Source organism: Herpailurus yagouaroundi, unplaced genomic scaffold, assembly GCF_014898765.1.
Source record: "Herpailurus yagouaroundi ecotype Mexico unplaced genomic scaffold, PumYag 77, whole genome shotgun sequence".
NCBI lineage: Eukaryota > Metazoa > Chordata > Mammalia > Carnivora > Felidae > Herpailurus > Herpailurus yagouaroundi.
In genome coordinates, this window is record NW_024412388.1 from 17,112,762 (window position 1) to 17,130,139 (window position 17,378).

At 38.8% G+C, this 17,378-nt stretch overlaps 1 protein-coding gene across 3 annotated transcripts in view; it reads left to right on the forward strand.

Moving 5' to 3' along the window:
- The window catches only part of KDM1A (lysine demethylase 1A), a 63,080-nt gene that overhangs the window by 41,515 nt on the left and 4,187 nt on the right, over positions 1-17,378 (forward strand). For 2 of the 3 annotated variants that reach the window (XM_040464539.1, XM_040464549.1), the window contains 8 exons: positions 7,616-7,758; positions 8,131-8,221; positions 9,451-9,585; positions 10,757-10,830; positions 11,732-11,843; positions 14,991-15,123; positions 16,635-16,822; positions 17,244-17,358. In XM_040464539.1, coding sequence (XP_040320473.1) covers positions 7,616-7,758; positions 8,131-8,221; positions 9,451-9,585; positions 10,757-10,830; positions 11,732-11,843; positions 14,991-15,123; positions 16,635-16,822; positions 17,244-17,358 — 991 coding nt within the window. Of the gene's footprint in view, positions 1-5,142; positions 5,155-7,615; positions 7,759-8,130; positions 8,222-9,450; positions 9,586-10,756; positions 10,831-11,731; positions 11,844-14,990; positions 15,124-16,634; positions 16,823-17,243; positions 17,359-17,378 lie in introns of all 3 variants that reach the window. The other variant, XM_040464530.1, reaches the window with a different exon arrangement.

The window sequence follows — 17,378 nt, forward strand, 5'->3', positions numbered from 1 at the left end:
TTTCTTTCTTTCTTTCTTTCTTTCTTTCTTTCTTTCTTTCTTTCTTTCTTTCTTTTTTAAAAATATTTATTTATTTACTTTGAGAGAGAGCATGAGCACAAGTGAGGGAGGGGCAGAGAGAGAGGGACAGAGAGAATTCCAAGCAGGCTCCACATAAAGCCCAACATGGGACTCCATTCCATGAACTGTGAGATCACAACCTAAAACGAAATAGAGACCTGGACACTTAACTGAGCCACCCATGTGCCCCTTTTGGTTTTTTGTTTTGTTCTTAAATGTTTACTTGGAGAGGTTTCTGAAGGAGGATGAGATTATACTGGTGAGGGTAAGATACAAAGCTGAAGTTGAGGGTGGAGGGTGTTGCTTACTGTGCTGATTTGTAGGTTGGGACTTCAGAGGGATGAGAGCAGATAGGTGTTTTAAGTAGATAGGCAGTAATGTAGAGAAATGAATTGAAGCAAAGTCTCTGAAGCGGATATTACATTAATCCTCAAGAAGTAACAGAATCCAAACCAAAGATGATCGTTGAGACACATTGTCTTTTTCTTTAGACTCTCCTGAATGTAGAACAGGTTTATTTAATCTTTCTAATAGTAAAAAGAATTTTTTATAGTAGAAATCTCTAGAGAAATGGTTATCTCTTTTCTTGGTGTTAGAGGAACTTTAACACATTTTTAAAGACATTTGTTTCCAGATAGTATACCAGTATTCCCCTCAAGCATGGCCTAAGTCAGTTTGTTCCTATATAGCTAGAGTAGTAAGGAGGATTCTTCAAGCACTGTCAAATTTGGGAGAAAATTCTTTGCAGCTTTGAGTCCTGTTTGCCTTGAGTTAATCAAACATAAGAAGACATGTTAATGTTTCTGTATCTTGCTGTTCCCAGTAGTCTAGCTCAAAGTAGAAATGGACACTTTTTAAACAGTAGATTGGCTTTTGGCTTATGGGACAGGCACTAAGAGCTTCTAGTTCCATTAATTTTGCTTATAATTGCAAATATGTTTCCTGACTTTAGAATCTGAGGATTAAGTAGGTCAGTTACTTCATTTTCTCATTTTGCAGGGGAGGAATCTAAAGCTGAGACATGGTGTTTGCATAGGGTCATTGTAGTCAATACGTTGTAGAACCCAAGATACATTGCCTGGTGTTCCAGATCAAATTTCCTTACAGGCATACCTTGTTCTGTTGCACTTTGCTTTACTACACTTACAGATATTGCCCCCCCCCCCACCTTTTTAACACAAATTGAAGGTTTGTGGCAACCTTGCATAGAGCAAGGGTATTGGCACCATTTTTCCAGCAGCATTTGCTAACTTTGTGTCTCTGTGTCAGGTTTTGGTAATTCTCACAGTATTTCAGAGTTTCTGATTATTATTTGTTATAGTAATCTGTGAACAGTGATTATAGCTTACTGAGAGCTTAGATGATGGTTAACATTTTTTTTTTTTAGCAATAAAGTATTTTTTAACTAATGTGTGTACATTGTTTTGTAGACATAGTGCTGTTGCACACTTAGACTACAGTACTGTATAAAAAAACTTCTATATGCACTGGGAAACCAAAAAATTCATTTGACTCAGTTTATTGTGGTGGTCTGGAACTGAACGCAGTATCTCTGAGGCATGCTTGTACTTCAGAGAAGATGGGGGCTGGAATAAGTGTGTGCAACCCCAGCTGCGTATGTGCATCAGCTGAGTCTCCTTCTCCAAGAGCTTTCTTTTAATAGTTAATACTAAAGAGGCATCAAAGCCGCCTTAGAGTGGACATTCACTCAGCCATTGATTTTCTTTAGTAAACTGTCGAATGAAATGGGCTTGTCTTCATTCTTTGTGGACAGCCTCAGTGCGAAAGAAGGTGATTTGATGGTTCTGTTAGTACATAGAAATTAATTTTCATCTTACACAAAGTCAGCAGTTAACTCAGAGTGACAAATATCATTTGTAATACGGTCTTAAGACATCCACCATACCTAGTCATTTTGCTGCTGTGCGAGAAAAATCACATAGCAAGTGGTTTTTGCTCTGTTAACTTGTTGTTTTAATCACAATCATAAGAATCCCTGAAAGAGTTCACTTCTTTATTCTCTGTGGTTGTGCACTGGCAGCTAGGCTGTTGAGCTTCTGTGTTTGTTTTTGATAGAAGCTTTTTTTATGGCTCCAGATGACTAGAACAAGGGCTTTCTTATTTGGTTCTAACATAGGATATCTCAATGAATAGAAGTGTCTTCTGAGCCTATAAAAACAGAGCCAGTACAACAGCTGCCCTCAGATTGACTGATGATGGAGTTAAACTCTGAACTATGTTGTAACTGGATATGGAGATAGTTGGGAAACAGGGTAATTCATATTTCAGAAATATTTTGGGAGTCACCAGTGAGGATACTGGAAACATGGATTGGTGGGGAGATGGGAGAAATATAACTGTAAATGTTTTCCGTATCTCCTATACACCAACTAGTAATTCAGGGGCTTTAAAATCGACTTTTGTTTTGGCTTTTTTGAGTAATGAAAAGGTACCTTAATCAAATTCCTTCAGTGTGTAGCATTATGTATTCATTATAAGATCTCTGGTCTCCATGGTGGGGAGGGAGTTGTTTCTTTTGTTTTTCTTTCTTTTTTTTTTTTTTTTTTAAACAAAGTGAGGCCCAAAGACTCAGTTACTTGGAGAAACAGATCTTGATTTTCTCCTTGGGAGTGGCCCAACTGTTATGAGGAAGAAAAATATACTTGACAGGTAACAAGTACTGGGTCTTTTATAAAGGCCATTAATTGGGTATATACTCAGTACCTACCACAGTTTACCAAGTTTTTGCCTATATTCACATACAGTGATGCTTATTAGGTTAGTCACACTTGTGACACAACTACTGCCCTTTTCAGTCTTCCTATTCCTTTGTGGAAATAGTTTTAGTATTTTAATGGTAGTTTCTCTTTTACATTTTATAAATCAAAAAATCTCATGCCTGCCTTTAATGTTCCTAAAGTTGTAAAATAGTTACTTTCCTTTCAAATATAGTTATAATACTGACTTTGCTTTTCCAAACTTTATTATTCATTTAATAAATTTATGGAGCACCTCTATTACTCATTTAATAAATTTATGGAGCATCTCTACTATGTGCTAGAAACTACTAGAGTGAACTCCTTAGACATGTGTGTGCCTTCACACAGCTTAGTTACTGGTTTATGGAAGTCTATGACATCTCCTAAAGATTTCTTATGAGGTAAAAAATTGGGAGGAGGCAACCATCTCCATTTCTAGAATCACAATGAATCTTATTTGGATTAGGGACACACCTGTTGTTCTTATTCTCCCTTTAGGGATTATATAATGCTATGTCTCCTTTCTTTTAGCTGTTTGGGAATTTAAATTAAAGACTCTTCCGATGTAAATTTTTCTTCCAGGTTTTACCAAAGGTACTAATCTTAATCTTTCGTTTGATCATCATTTTTGAAGTGCATGGAAGTGGTATCAGCAGAGATTTACCAAAGCCTCTGTTGGCCAAATTGGGTCACTATAGCTATTTTTCATTGTATTACTCTTCCTGAGGATTTCTCTGGCTAAATCTCAGAACTTTGGGTGTCTAGAACCTACCTGCCCATAACTCCAGTCTGCCTTGCTGCTAGAGAACTTATGCAGACTGGAAGTCAGAGAAATGGACAGTGTTTTGAAGACCTACTAAAGACCTCATGATGACAGTGCAACTAGAGGTAGAACTAAGGAGAGCTGCCTTCCTATGAGATGACTTCTTGCAGGATTAGGGACCTTATCCAGAAAGTCGCTTGGTTCTCCTTAAATTTATTCTACATGGGCTAGATACACAGGCTGCTCTTCCCCCAGCCATGTTCAGGGATGCTCCATATAATTTCTACAGGATCAAAGCAATCAAGATTGTACCCATTCAGAGCTGTGAGACTCACCAGATTCTTGTTTGAAGGAGCTGTTTGGAGCCTTTCATAGAGAAATAAATGGCTCTGAAAAGTCAGAATCAAAATCAGTTTAAGAAAAAATCTGTGTCAAGTGATACCCTTTTTGTTTGATTCTTTGCTAGAAAATGATATCAGAGATCCTTCTCCTTCTTAATTTGTTGTTAATAGGTTCTTAATATGTTGTAATCTAGAAATCCAGCTGCCATCAAACATGGTACTTATTAGCCTTTTGCAATCATTTGCTAGGTTCTTTTCTCAGGATGCAGTATAAGAAGCTAGAATAGAGTGGCCAGGTAAAATTAAAATTGTGACTTGTGTTTAAAGATGGCCAGTATTTCAGCTCCTTTCAACAACTGTTCGTGGAACTAACAGTTCAAGGGTTCTCACCAAGGGGAAGATGGTAACCTGAAACAGGTACTTAAGGGCTGCTCAGGTTTGTCAGTTCTTTTCATTGTCAAGTAGAACATACCTGACTAGCTTGATTTTAGAAACAGATTCAAGATTTAAATATATCAAAAATACATTTTGGTTTTTTCCCAGTCAGTGTTGATTTCCTAATGGACAGGTATTTGCTGTTTTCCAAATATTTCTTAAATTTCAAAGTGGAATTTTAAAGTTAATGGGGAAAAACTCCAGGTTTCAGAACTATCCCTGGTCTCTCTCTGGCAACAGTCTTAAAAGTGCTTAACTAGGTGGAAAACGGATGGGGCCTAAGTGCTGTTTCTCTTATTCTGAAGAGCAGAGTCTCGAATTAGAGCAGTGGACCCCAGTCAGTGGACCAGAGATGCAGTCTGTCATCCTTGCTGTCAGTCAGAGGAGGCAGTAATCTTTTGGTTTGGTGTTTGTTTGTTTGTTTGTTCGATTTTGTTGTTCTCGTCACTGTTCTGTGTTTCTCCTTTTCTGTTTTACTGAGTTTTGCTTTATTCCTCACTGCTTTCTGACACCATCTCCCTTTACACCCTCACCACCCCCCACCCCCAATCCCCACCAGCTGCTTTTCTTTTGCCCATTTATATGCCTTGACTTTCCCATTTTGGTGTCTATACAGTCTGTTCCTTATTTCTCTGGTGGTTGCAGCTTCTGAGCTAACAGAATGCTTCTGTCATGCTATGTGTTTAAAGCCTTGATTTTACTGCTGTCGTACAAAACTAAACTTGACGTGGCTGTTGGGCTGTTATTTACAGTTTATTTCTCTCTCTGCTGCACTGGTTAAAAGGACACTGTCAAGGTATTTTTTTTTAATAATTTTTCAAATCATTTTCTTCACTGTTTACAATAACCCATTAAAAGCTTGAAACTTTAGATCTTTCCCTTCCAAAGATCCTCTCCATCATACATTCACACTGGTTTGTTGTTGTAGAGTTGCGCCTATATGTTGGGCTGGTGCCATTTGAGTTTTTGTCATTGAAAGCGCATGTAAAAAGGTTTTTTTGTGGGGGGGGGGGTGGATTAAAGGGGAAAGTGTTATGAATCAAGTGGGCTGCTCAGCAGACAGAGGGAAGAAACAAAAGGTCAAATTTGGTCCCTCTAACCTTGACAGTGTCCCTTTAAATGTTTCTCTACCACACACCCTGGACCCCAGTTACTGAGCCTGAGCGCTGCGTACTTTTTCAGTATGAACTTCCTTATTGTGACTGTTACCCTAGCTACAAAGATTAAAGCTTGTCTGAAGCAAGCCATCCAGTTGACACTGGAAGAGCTTTAATCTGTACCATTTGCACACTTGTGTATTGGCACTTTCTGCCCTATTGCAGAGGCATGTGTGATCTGGTCCCTCTTGGTTCTCTAGCATCTTCTTGCTGGGCATTTTTGAAGCCACATGTAGAAATATGACTATTTTGTACTCCAGGAAAAGCAGTCATGTACATTGCATCTGTGATCAATTAAGATCTCATAACTGTATAGATCGTATATTAAAAATATAATTGTTTCCTTTTTTAAAGAAGCACCAAATTTAGAGTTTCTAGAAATGTCTTTGGTAACATCATTGTAGGAATTACACCAAGCAAAATTTCAGCATTGCTTTGAGTTGCTCTGTATATGACCCAGCACATCATTGAGGAAAAATAACTGATGAGAAAGTAAATGAAATTCCTGATAAGAGGGTTTCTTCCATCAGCTCTGATGCTGTGGAATCAGAACAAGTAGGGATGTCACTAAGAGCTCCTTTCTTTGGCCATGGAGTTGAATGGGTAGGTTAGATATGTTGGATCCACCAAATCTTAGGTACCACTCTGATATATAAAGGGCACCAAGCATCCAAAGCCTGATTCTCTGCCTTATTTCTTAGCATAAGCTGGAAGATTCTCAGGGATTTATATTTCTTAGGCCAAGGAAGATTCTCTAAATTCATAAAGATTTCCTGATCACTCCCATCTGTGGCCTTTTGGAATTTGATGCTTTGGAATATGACTGATTGGATAAGTAGTTATGGTGTCGTATCTACAATTCCCAAAGAGAGTTATGGTCCTTTTCCCTTTCTTGTTTTGATTCAGATTGTACTTCCTGCTATATTCTTTTGCCACACCATGGCTCATCTTACAGAGTTACTGTGCGACTCCTCAGTAAAGGGGCAGAGACTAGTGCTTTAAAATTGTTTAATTGGAAAGGCAAACACTAAGGAGTTTCAGATGAGAGAGTCTTACTGTGATGATCTTGTCCACAAGTTACCTCTGATTAAAAGATCACTCCTCCTTGGCCTTAGTGTTTATTAGAACTTTCTTTAATGCTAACCAGTTTTAGGTTGACTGTAAAGTGAAATTCCATATATTAACTTCCATTTCCCAGTTGATGCCCCAGTTTATTCTGGCAAGAGATGCTTGCTTTAGACATGCTTGCCTTAGCTATGCTTTTTCCGTCTTGCTACTACCACGAGTTCAGGAGAATTGCAGATGCATTTTACTTTAGGGTTTTAAGAATTAAGCAGTAGCAGAGGGATTTGTGTCAACTAACTGATGGCATCAATAGGCAGGGGCACAGTAAGGATTAGGAACACGGTCTTGCAGCTTGATGATCTGCTTTGCAGTCTCCTCTCTTCTTGCAAAATAATGAGCCAGACCTGGTACCTCAGTCAGTCATAGTCTAAGAGCTTTGGACATTCAATTCTGAACCTAATTGGTGCCATAAAACACTGTTACTCTGCAAAAGAATGAAGGTGCTATTGTGTTCTTATTAATAGCCATGAATTTCACTTTTCTCTTCCCTACTCCCACCTGAAATTCATCTTTGAGGGGAAGGCAATACCTTGGGCTTCTTATTTTTCCATCTTGCCCTTGTTCTGGAAGGTCCTCAGGTGTGTTGACATAGTTTTTGTTCTCTGAGACTTCTCCAGTGTGTCGTTTGCATGTCGGCCCAGCTTATCTCAGTGCATGTCAGTTATGTGCTCCACATAACTCCAGTTAGCACCAATTAGCACCAGTGTGAATCCTGTGGCTATTTATAGAGGTGGAGTCCCAGCTCTGATGGCACAATTGGGAGAATAGGAAAATATCAGGGCCAAAACATTTCACATGTCATTTAATGAAATCGACCACTTCATAGAAAAGAAAGTTTGAATCATTGCCCTCAAAGGTTCCCCCTTTGAGGTACATATTTTGACCTTTTAAAAACTATAGAGCATTTGTGTTTTCATGGCTGGTTATGTTTAGTCTTTTTGTAAGGACCAACTCTGCTATATTTCGGATTTTCAGGTTCCTAAAGAGAAAGATGAAATGGTAGAGCAAGAGTTTAACCGGTTACTGGAAGCTACATCTTACCTTAGTCATCAGCTCGACTTCAATGTCCTCAATAATAAGCCTGTGTCCCTTGGGCAGGCATTGGAAGTTGTCATTCAGTAAGTACTTTGATGTTGCTTATTATATAGTGAATTACATTTAGACATTTGCTGTTTATGTTTTTGAGTTTTTCAGCAAGTATTATTTGAGCTAGTTTTCACTTATTTTCATGTGAATTAAATCCCAAAGTAAAACCTTTTAAAATAATTAAATTATCCTTAAGTCCCCTCTCAATTCTAAACTTCACAGCTTTTATGGTACTGAACTATATTTAACATAACCTAGAAAATAATTTGCCACCAGCTAACTTTCTTGTTCCCAAGTATTAGAAAGTTCAATCTTGATGTCCTTGAATGGTTTTGATGGGCTCCTGTCTTGTGCTGCAAAGCTAGCTGTGTGGCCAAGGCATATATATGTAGTATCTCTTTTAGGTTACAAGAAAAGCATGTCAAAGATGAGCAAATTGAACATTGGAAGAAGATAGTGAAGACTCAGGAGGAGTTGAAAGAACTTCTTAATAAGGTGAAATTTTGTATTTTCTTAATAGCTAAAGCTGCATCAGCTGGGGGAAGTGGGGGGGGAGGAGGAGCAAAGCCTTTAGAAATTTAAAAGTTTTTTTTTTTTTGCCTTAGAAAATCGTGACTAACAAAAGGCACTGTTTTTCTCTGTCAGTCTTTCATTACAATATTATTGGTAAATTTTTGCCAGGGGAAATAGGTCTTTCCTATGTCAGGTTCCCTTTGGCTGTTCCAAAGGTAGCCCAGTGCCCTCTGCTGGATTCTGTGATAAAAGGGAGATTCGCTGTGCTGGGGTGAAGTTCCCACTGAGGAAGACAACAGGTCAACAGCCAGGACCATAATTTGTTGCCATAATTACTTGGCTTGAGGTGCCAGTATGGGGTTATTCCCCAGTGGTATGTCTGTTGAGGGCTCTTCTTTCCCACCACTTCCCAGAGACCCAGCTCCAGACTCCAAACCATTTGTTTCTCCTGATCCTACCAGCTGCAAACACAACATCAACTTAGGAAGAAACCATGAAGTGGGACAGCCCCTGTGGGGAGCTTTTTAATGCAAAATCTGGGTGCATTTTGTGACCAGACTCTTCCCTCACTCTGTGCCTTGTTTCTTCATTCATCCCATCAAATGAAGAGGTCTGTGGCACAGCCTCTTCGTGGATTATGGCACGTGTGAAATGAGCAGAGAAGCTAGAGGATGGCCAGCTGGTGGGATAGCTGTGGGGCCCAATACCATCAGAAACTTGAGAAACTAACATTAGGAATGGCTTCGGATGGTCCTGTGTGGTTATTTAGCCTTTTACATAATTTAGAAAACGAGTCGTGACAATTTGTTTCCCAAAACAATAAGTTTAACTTAAATTGGTAGTGTTTTGTTTTTCCTGGAAATATAAATATATATAACATATATATGTTAATTTATGTATATTAATATATATGAATATATATAATGTATATTATATATATATTAATGGAACACTCCTGGTTCTCCATTTGTTTTGGAAGATAGAGGTGATCTTACTTCTCTGATAATGATGTGATAACTCTGTGTTGAGCCAAACAGGATTTTTTTCCCTGTCCTAAAATATGATGTAGAAGAGGTATTTAAGAATTCTAAGGACCTTGCATCATAACCTGTTTTGGTATAATAGCAGTTTAGGGGAGGAACCAAAGCCTGCGATTTGGAGACGGATTACATCACTATCTGCAATGGTAAATTTGTATTTTTCCCTCTTAGATGGTAAATTTGAAAGAGAAAATTAAAGAACTCCATCAGCAATACAAAGAAGCATCTGAGGTCAAGCCACCCAGAGATATCACTGCAGAGTTCTTAGTGAAAAGTAAACACAGGGATCTGACTGCCCTGTGCAAGGTGTGGTATACGTACATGCCTGAGTGGGTTTACTAGGAATCCTAAAAAAGAGTATAGATCTAGGAAACTTTGGAAAAGGGAGAGCAACTAGCCAATCACAGGTGCCTATGATAGGAAGGACAGGGGTTTGGTAACAGGAGCCAAGGTGACTGAATGGGTTAGTTCGGTTTGGGATCTGCATTTTCTTCAGAATTTCTACTTTGTTTTCATAATCTCAGCCTTTAACTTACTTAAATCTCAGTTTAGCTCCTTGTCACAGTTTATCCCTGGCAGTTTAGAGTAATGATAATGGACATGGACTTCAGTCATTTGATATCAAACTGTCAGATTGAAATCCTTAACTTAGTCTCTCCTAGCCATGGGACCTTAGACTCCTTAATCACCTCATCGGTGATGTGGTTAATACTTCCCAGTTTTAAGGGATCTAAAATGCTTTATCCCAAGAAGATTGTGTGTGCGCGCACACACACACGCACACACACACACACACACATACATACACACAATGGAATGCTACTCGGCGATGAAAAAGAATGAAATCTTGCCATTTGCAACAACGTGGATGGAACTGGAAGATATTATGCTAAGTGAAATAAGTCAGTCAGAGAAAGACAGATACATGTTTTCACTCATGTGGAATTTGAAAAACCTATCAGAAGATCATGGGGGAAGGAAAGGAAAAAAAATAGTTATGAACAGGGAGGCAAAGAGAGCTGATGGGGTGGGGGTAGGGGGTGGGGAAAATGGGTGATGGGCATTGAGGAGGGCACTTGTTGGGATGAGCACTGGGTGTTGTATATAAGTGATGAATCACAGGAACCTACTCCTGAAGCCAAGAGTACACTGTATACACTATATGTTAGCTAACTTGACAATAAGGTATATAAAAAAATAAAATCAAATGCTTTATCCCATGCTAGGGACATGGTGAATGCACAGGAAGTGGTAGTTGCTATTCTTTTCCACTCTTATTTTGTAGCACAGTTGTATGCTATTCCTTTATATCCTCCTCCTGCCTGCCCTCTCCCTGCCCTGATCCAGCCTTAAGCTGAGGCCCCCTTACAGATAGGACCTGGACAGGGATGTGGTCCAGGCCTTACACTTTGTGGTATAAATGACCAGGTTGGTCTCTGACCCATCAAGATCAACCCAGTTCTCTTAACTTTATCAGGAATATGATGAATTAGCTGAAACACAAGGAAAGCTAGAAGAAAAACTTCAAGAATTGGAAGCCAATCCCCCAAGGTAAGGAAAACTTGCAGATGTTCAGAGAGATAGCTTCTGCTGTTCTGTTATATTTAGAAGGAAAATTATAAAGCACTCTGGGCTTTTATTTATGTCCAATGAATGGATTATAATTTTAATGTGTAAGAGTGTCCTAGATACTTAAATACATCGATTTTTTTAGAAAGAGCCTTTCTAGGGGCACCTGGGTGGCTCAGCCGGTTGAGCGTCCGACTTTGGCTCAGGTCATGATCTCATGGTCTGTGGGTTCAAGCCCCACGTCAGGCTTTGTGCTGACAGCCTGAAACCTGCTTCCGATCCTGTGTCTTCCTCTCTCTCTGCCCCTCCCCACTCTCACTTTGTCTCACTCCGTCTCTCAAAAATAAATAAATGTTAAAAAAAAAAAAAAAAGCCTTTCTCCATGAGACCTGACATTTGAATAAAATATATTGTCTTCTTTGAGTGGGGTAGAAGGTAGTACTATCTTAAATTCCCATAATTTTGAGGACTAGGAAAGTATTACACTGTGTTTCCATTGAATTTTTGACAGTGAATACTTGTATGCTGATACTGTAGTCCATGGTACATTTGGCCTCCACATATATATCTACTCTCTTCTGTAATTGGGAATGCTACCCATTCTTGTTTAAAAAAAAAAAAAAATCATGCTTTCAAATAAGCTTTTATAATGACAGGTGCCAATATGAAGAAGTCTTTTATTCAGACAAATGAAGCCTGATAGTAATTTGCTTTAGAAAGTGAGCTTGGCACAGTCTAGGCACCAGTAATAAAGGAATTTCTTTATAAGAGGCACAGTACCAGGCTTAGGTTCCCTCACAGATACTAAGATCATCCACATCAGCCCACTGAGAATAGTATTGATGTCCTTTTAATAACCTGTGTTCCTGGTTTCATTTTGCAGTGACGTGTATCTCTCATCAAGAGACAGACAGATACTTGATTGGCATTTTGCAAATCTTGAATTTGCTAATGCCACACCTCTCTCTACACTCTCCCTTAAACATTGGGATCAGGTAAGTTTCATTATCATTTCTTTTGTTGTGTATGTCTTTGAGAGAGCTCGTAGGAGAAACTGTTCATTTGTATGTAGGTGTTTAAACAGCTTTATTAAGAGGTATAATTTGCGTACAGTACAATTTGCCTGTTTTAAGTGAACAGTTTAAAGTTTTGCCAAACCAACATGGTCGTGAACCGCCACCACAATCAAGATACAGAGCATGTCCATCATCCTGAAAAGTTCTCTCTTGCCTCTTTGTGGTCAGTTCCCAGCCCTCCCACTCCTGACCCAAGACAACCCCTGGTTTGCTTTCTGTCACTATGGTTTTGCTTTTTCTAGAATTACATATAAATTGAACCATATGGTATATAATCATACATAATACAGCCTTTGTGTATACTTAGTATTGCCAGTTTTTGAAAATTTAGCCATTCTAATGGGTATATAGTAATATTTCATTGTGGTTTTATTTCACATTTGCTGAATAATAGGTGATGTGAAGCAACTTTTCATGTACTTATTGGCCATTCATATGTCTATTCCTTGGTGAAAAGTCTGTTCAGATCTTTTGCCCATTAAAAAAAAAATCTGGTTGTCTGACCTCTTGTTGAATTGTGTTAAGAGTTCATTATGTTCTAGGGCACCTGGGTAGCTCAGTTGGTTAAGCGTCCGACTTTGGCTCAGGTCATGATCTCACGGTTTGTGGGTTTGAGCCCCACGTCGGGCTCTGTGCTGACAGCTCAAAGCCTGGAGCCTGCTTCAGATTCTGTGTCTCCTTCTCTTTCTGCCCCTCCCTCTCCTGCTCGTGCTCTGCCTCTCTCTCTTTCAAAAATAAATAAATGTTGGGGCGCCTGGGTGGTTCAGTCAGTTAAGCATCCCACTTCGGCTCAGGTCATGGTCTCGTGGTTTGTGGGTTCGAGCCCCGCGTCAGGCTCTATGCTGACAGCTCAGAGCCTAGAGCTTGCTTCAGATTCTGTGTCTCCTCCTCTCTCCGCCCCTCCCATGCTCATGCTCTCTCACTGTCAATAAGAAATGAATGTTTAAAAAAATTTTTTTTAATAAATAAGTGTTAAAAAAAATTTTAAGAAGTTCATTATGTTCTTTAGATTGTGGATACAATTCCTTTGTCAGATTTATGTTTTGTAAGTATTTTCTTCCAGTCCATAGCTTCCTTTTTCATTTTCTAAGTAGTACCTTTCAAAAAGCAAAACTTTTTAATTTTATGAAGTCCATATTTCTCAACTCTCTTTTATTTAGCCTATGTGCTTTTTTATCCTGAAAAATTTTTGTTTAAACTTAGATCACCAGTTTTTCTCCTATTTTCTTTCTGAAGTTTTATGAACTTAGCTCTGTGATTCATTTTGCTTTTTTGTTGTTGTTTTCTTTATGATCCATTTTAATTTTTGTGTACAATGAAAAGCGAGGTTAGGGTTCATATTTTTCCATATGGCTATCTGATTCTAGCACCATCCTTTTCTTCGTTTGTCTTGGCATCTTTGTTGACCATGTGTGAGACTGTTTATGGTTACTCCTTCCTGTTCATTTATTTGTCTAACCGTATGCCACTGTCATATGCTCTTAATTACTATTGCTTTATGATACATGTTGAAATTAGTGCAAGTTCTCCGACATTTTTTGTTTTATTTCTTAAAATTATTTTGGCTATTTTAAGTCTTCTGTATTTTCATAAAAATTTTAGAATCAGTTTATTGATTTTTATAAAAAATACCTTCTGGGATTTTGATTGGTATAGGGATTTGAACATGGTATGGTATCTCTCTCCATTTTTTAGGTTTTCTTTAATGTTTCTCAGCAATATTTTAACAGTTTTCAGTGTACAGGTTTTACACATCTTTTGTCGATTTCTTTTTTTTTTTTTTTTTTAATTTATTTTGAGGGAGAGAGAATCCCAAGCAGGCTCCATGCTCAGCACAGAGCCCTGACATGGGGCTCGATCTCACGACAGCAAGATCACAACCTGAGCAGGTATCAAGAGTCAGACGCTCCACTACCTAAGCCACCCAGGCGGCCCTTGTTGAATTATTCTTATGTATTTTAAGTGTGAATTACTCTTGAACTGGTGAGAAGTCACAGGGCTTTTTGGATCCTGAATGGACTAATCTCCAAATCTCAGACTTTGACCAGACCGAAGACTACAGAAGTCAGTATTATATTTTTACTTAGATATTTGTATTTTCATTGTACATTTTCCTAATAAAATTAGTTTGAATTCTTAATCTTTAGGTTATACCCTTGTTATTCTTCAGTATTTGAATTATAGTGAGGATTGGACTTGCTAGTGGTAAAAATCCTACAGAATTCCCAGTTTCTTTTCTTTCATGTAAATACTAAATTAGACCTTTCCTAGTCACTGATTTATCATTTGAAGTGTCAATATGTACCCATTTGTCATCTTATTAAATTTTGAATGTTTTGAACTGACTGGTATGGGGAGCAGATAAATCTGTCACTAAGTTGTGAGTTCTGCCAACCTAGTATTTTTGTCTAATTTGAAAGAATCATGCTATTTTTCCCCCCAGAAAGTTCATAAGATTAGAAAATATGACTAGCCTTCAAGAATTTCTCTATATAGAAAAATTTCCAGTAAATTCAAAGAAATAGGATCATTTTGGGAATTCTTCCAGATCAAATGTTGACTTCCTCACTATATGGATCATCTTGGGCCATTCTTTATAATCCCAGATTTTCATTGAGTTTTGGAAGTCTTCCTCATCTTTCAAACTTGTTAAGTTTATTAAATAAAAACTGATTTTGTTCTCAGGTAAAAGAAAATGTAATTAGGATGGTGAATCTGACATCCTACCAAATCTGTAATGTGTTCAAAAGCCAAACAGACTAATCATCTAAATGTATTGAATCATCTTTCTTCATGAGATCCCACCTCCCTTTGCACAGTCTGGATTGAGGAATGGGGTATAGGACTGTGAGGAGAAAACTCTCTCAGATACGGCCATTAGGGACATTTTGGCATCTTGTCTTGTCTGGGGCAGCTGTAGCTGATGACTGAGTGGTAGTTTTAATTTCTGCCTTAGAATACTGACTTCTCCACCAACTAGTGTTTTTCAGTGTTAATCTTACAGAACTCCGTATATTTGGCATAAATTAAGACAACATGGATGTATGTCCTTTTCTCTCCTTTTAGGATGATGACTTTGAGTTTACTGGCAGCCACCTAACAGTGAGGAATGGCTACTCTTGTGTGCCTGTGGCTTTAGCAGAAGGCCTAGACATTAAACTGAATACAGCGGTGCGGCAGGTTCGGTACACAGCTTCAGGTATGTCACTGCTTCGCTGATAAGACAAACCTCTTACTCTGAAACTGATCTTTTGTTGAGTTTGACCTACAGAAAAAATGTTTCCTCATCAAATGTTGCGTAAACTAGGACTCCTGATTTTTAAAAATTTGCATTTACAAAAGGATTGAGCCCTTGTAGAGCCTCTGACATTCTGATCCCATCATTGTGTAAGCCAAAAAACGGAGGCAAGTTTTAGTTTCCAATTTGTACGCGAATTACTTTGGTATTGTAACAATAGCCAGTGAATTTAGGTCTCATTTTGCTGAATGTATTCTTAAATACCAGGATTTTGGCCTCTAGACACAGTGGGCCCCACCTCTTGTATTTCACCGTCTGCGTCTTGATCTTTGGATCCATTCCTGTCCATGTGGGCTAACAGCTCAGGCTGGTTTCTGATTCTAGGAGCAATCTGCTAATAAGATGACTTCAAAGCTGGAATTGCCCTGTGATTCCCATGGTGGCTCAATGCTCACTGTTGCTGGTTTCAGGGAACATTTAATGTTGAGTACAGAGAACCCGCTGTCCACCCATCTTTGGAATTAATAGTCTAGAACTCTTGATGATAGCTAGTCACCCCACTCCCCTCTCCCAGGGCCCTCATGACAAGTGGAGATGTGGCCATCAACCTTGCTTGCCCTTCATGGCCCGTTTTCTAGAACGGCAGAGCTTACCACAGATTTTGTTTTGTTTTGTTTTGTTTTGTTTTGTTTTGTTTTGTTTTGTTTTGTTTTTAAACAACCACTGAAACCAGTTTCCATTTAATTTTCCCTTCATATGCAGCTTCTAGCTGATGTTGAGACCTATAGCTTTTAAATAGCCATTTGCAGGCAGATTAAGAACAGTGAGAAAGTAGACATGAATTGAGCTTTCATACCAATTTTGAGCTATCTATATATTTTTTTTAATTATATAAGGTAGGTATTGGTTGCAGAAAAAATTCAAACACAAATGAGGAAAAATAATATTAACCTATTTTCAGTGCCTTTTCTGTGGTCAACTTTGAGCTTTATTCCTGCTCTGGCGAGTGAGGCATCGCAGTACATTCTCAAGAATAGCATGCTCTGCACCAGTCTTCTCTTCTGGTCCTTTAGTAAGCTCCTAACCACAGTGGAGAGGTATTGCTTTTACCGGTATAGCCCTTTATTCTTAACTTTGGCCTAAATTTACTTAATCTCTGATAAGTAATAATGTTCTTCTGTTAGTCCAGAAGAGCACCGGTGTCTCAGGAAGGTAAGACAGTGCAGTGGTGGTCAAGATCCAGGACTCTGAAGTTGGACTATTAGCGTTGGAGTCCTGGCACTTGTTGCCCATGTGGCCTTAGACAAATTATTTCACCACTGTCTCAGTTTTCTTCTGTCAAAAAATGAATAGGACGGATTTCATAAACTTATGGTAAGAATTAACGGAGGTAGGACGTAGATTCTATTGTGCACTGGACATTCAGTGTTGTCTTTATCACCAGTAAAGTCTTTTCCCTCCATCCTCTCTAGGATGTGAAGTGATAGCTGTGAATACCCGCTCCACAAGCCAAACCTTTATTTACAAATGTGATGCAGTTCTCTGTACCCTTCCCTTGGGTGTGTTGAAGCAACAGCCACCGGCTGTTCAGTTTGTGCCACCTCTTCCTGAGTGGAAAACATCCGCAGTGCAAAGGATGGGATTTGGCAACCTTAACAAGGTAACTTGCCTGAGGCACGCACTTCTCTGCATACCCACTGTACAGATACCGGTCTTAGTGCCCTCCAGCCAGAGAGCCTAGGGCTTTGCATTTTTGTATGTTCTGCTGTGCTCTCTGCTCTGTGATATCAGGGTGAGTTGAGGCCTGTCAGTTCTTTCATTTCAGTGCCTAATTCTATATAAAGTATCCACGAAGACTTAGTCTTCCGGGATCACTTCGCAAGCCTAAGCCTATAAAAAGTTCTAAATGTTGTCCCAAGTAATACGTTGATAGTAGGGATTTCTAGGCTTATATTGAGAGTGGGTTAAGAGAAACTTTAATAAGGCCTGAGGAAGAAGTATTTCCTGTTGAGGCTTAGCTCTGCTTAAAGCCATGTTCTTGGAGTTGTGTCGTCAGTTCATGTGCTCCTTTTTTACGATAGGTGGTGTTGTGTTTTGACCGTGTGTTCTGGGATCCAAGTGTCAATTTGTTCGGGCATGTTGGCAGTACAACTGCCAGCAGAGGTGAACTCTTCCTCTTCTGGAACCTTTATAAAGGTAACTCCTTCCTGGTTTTA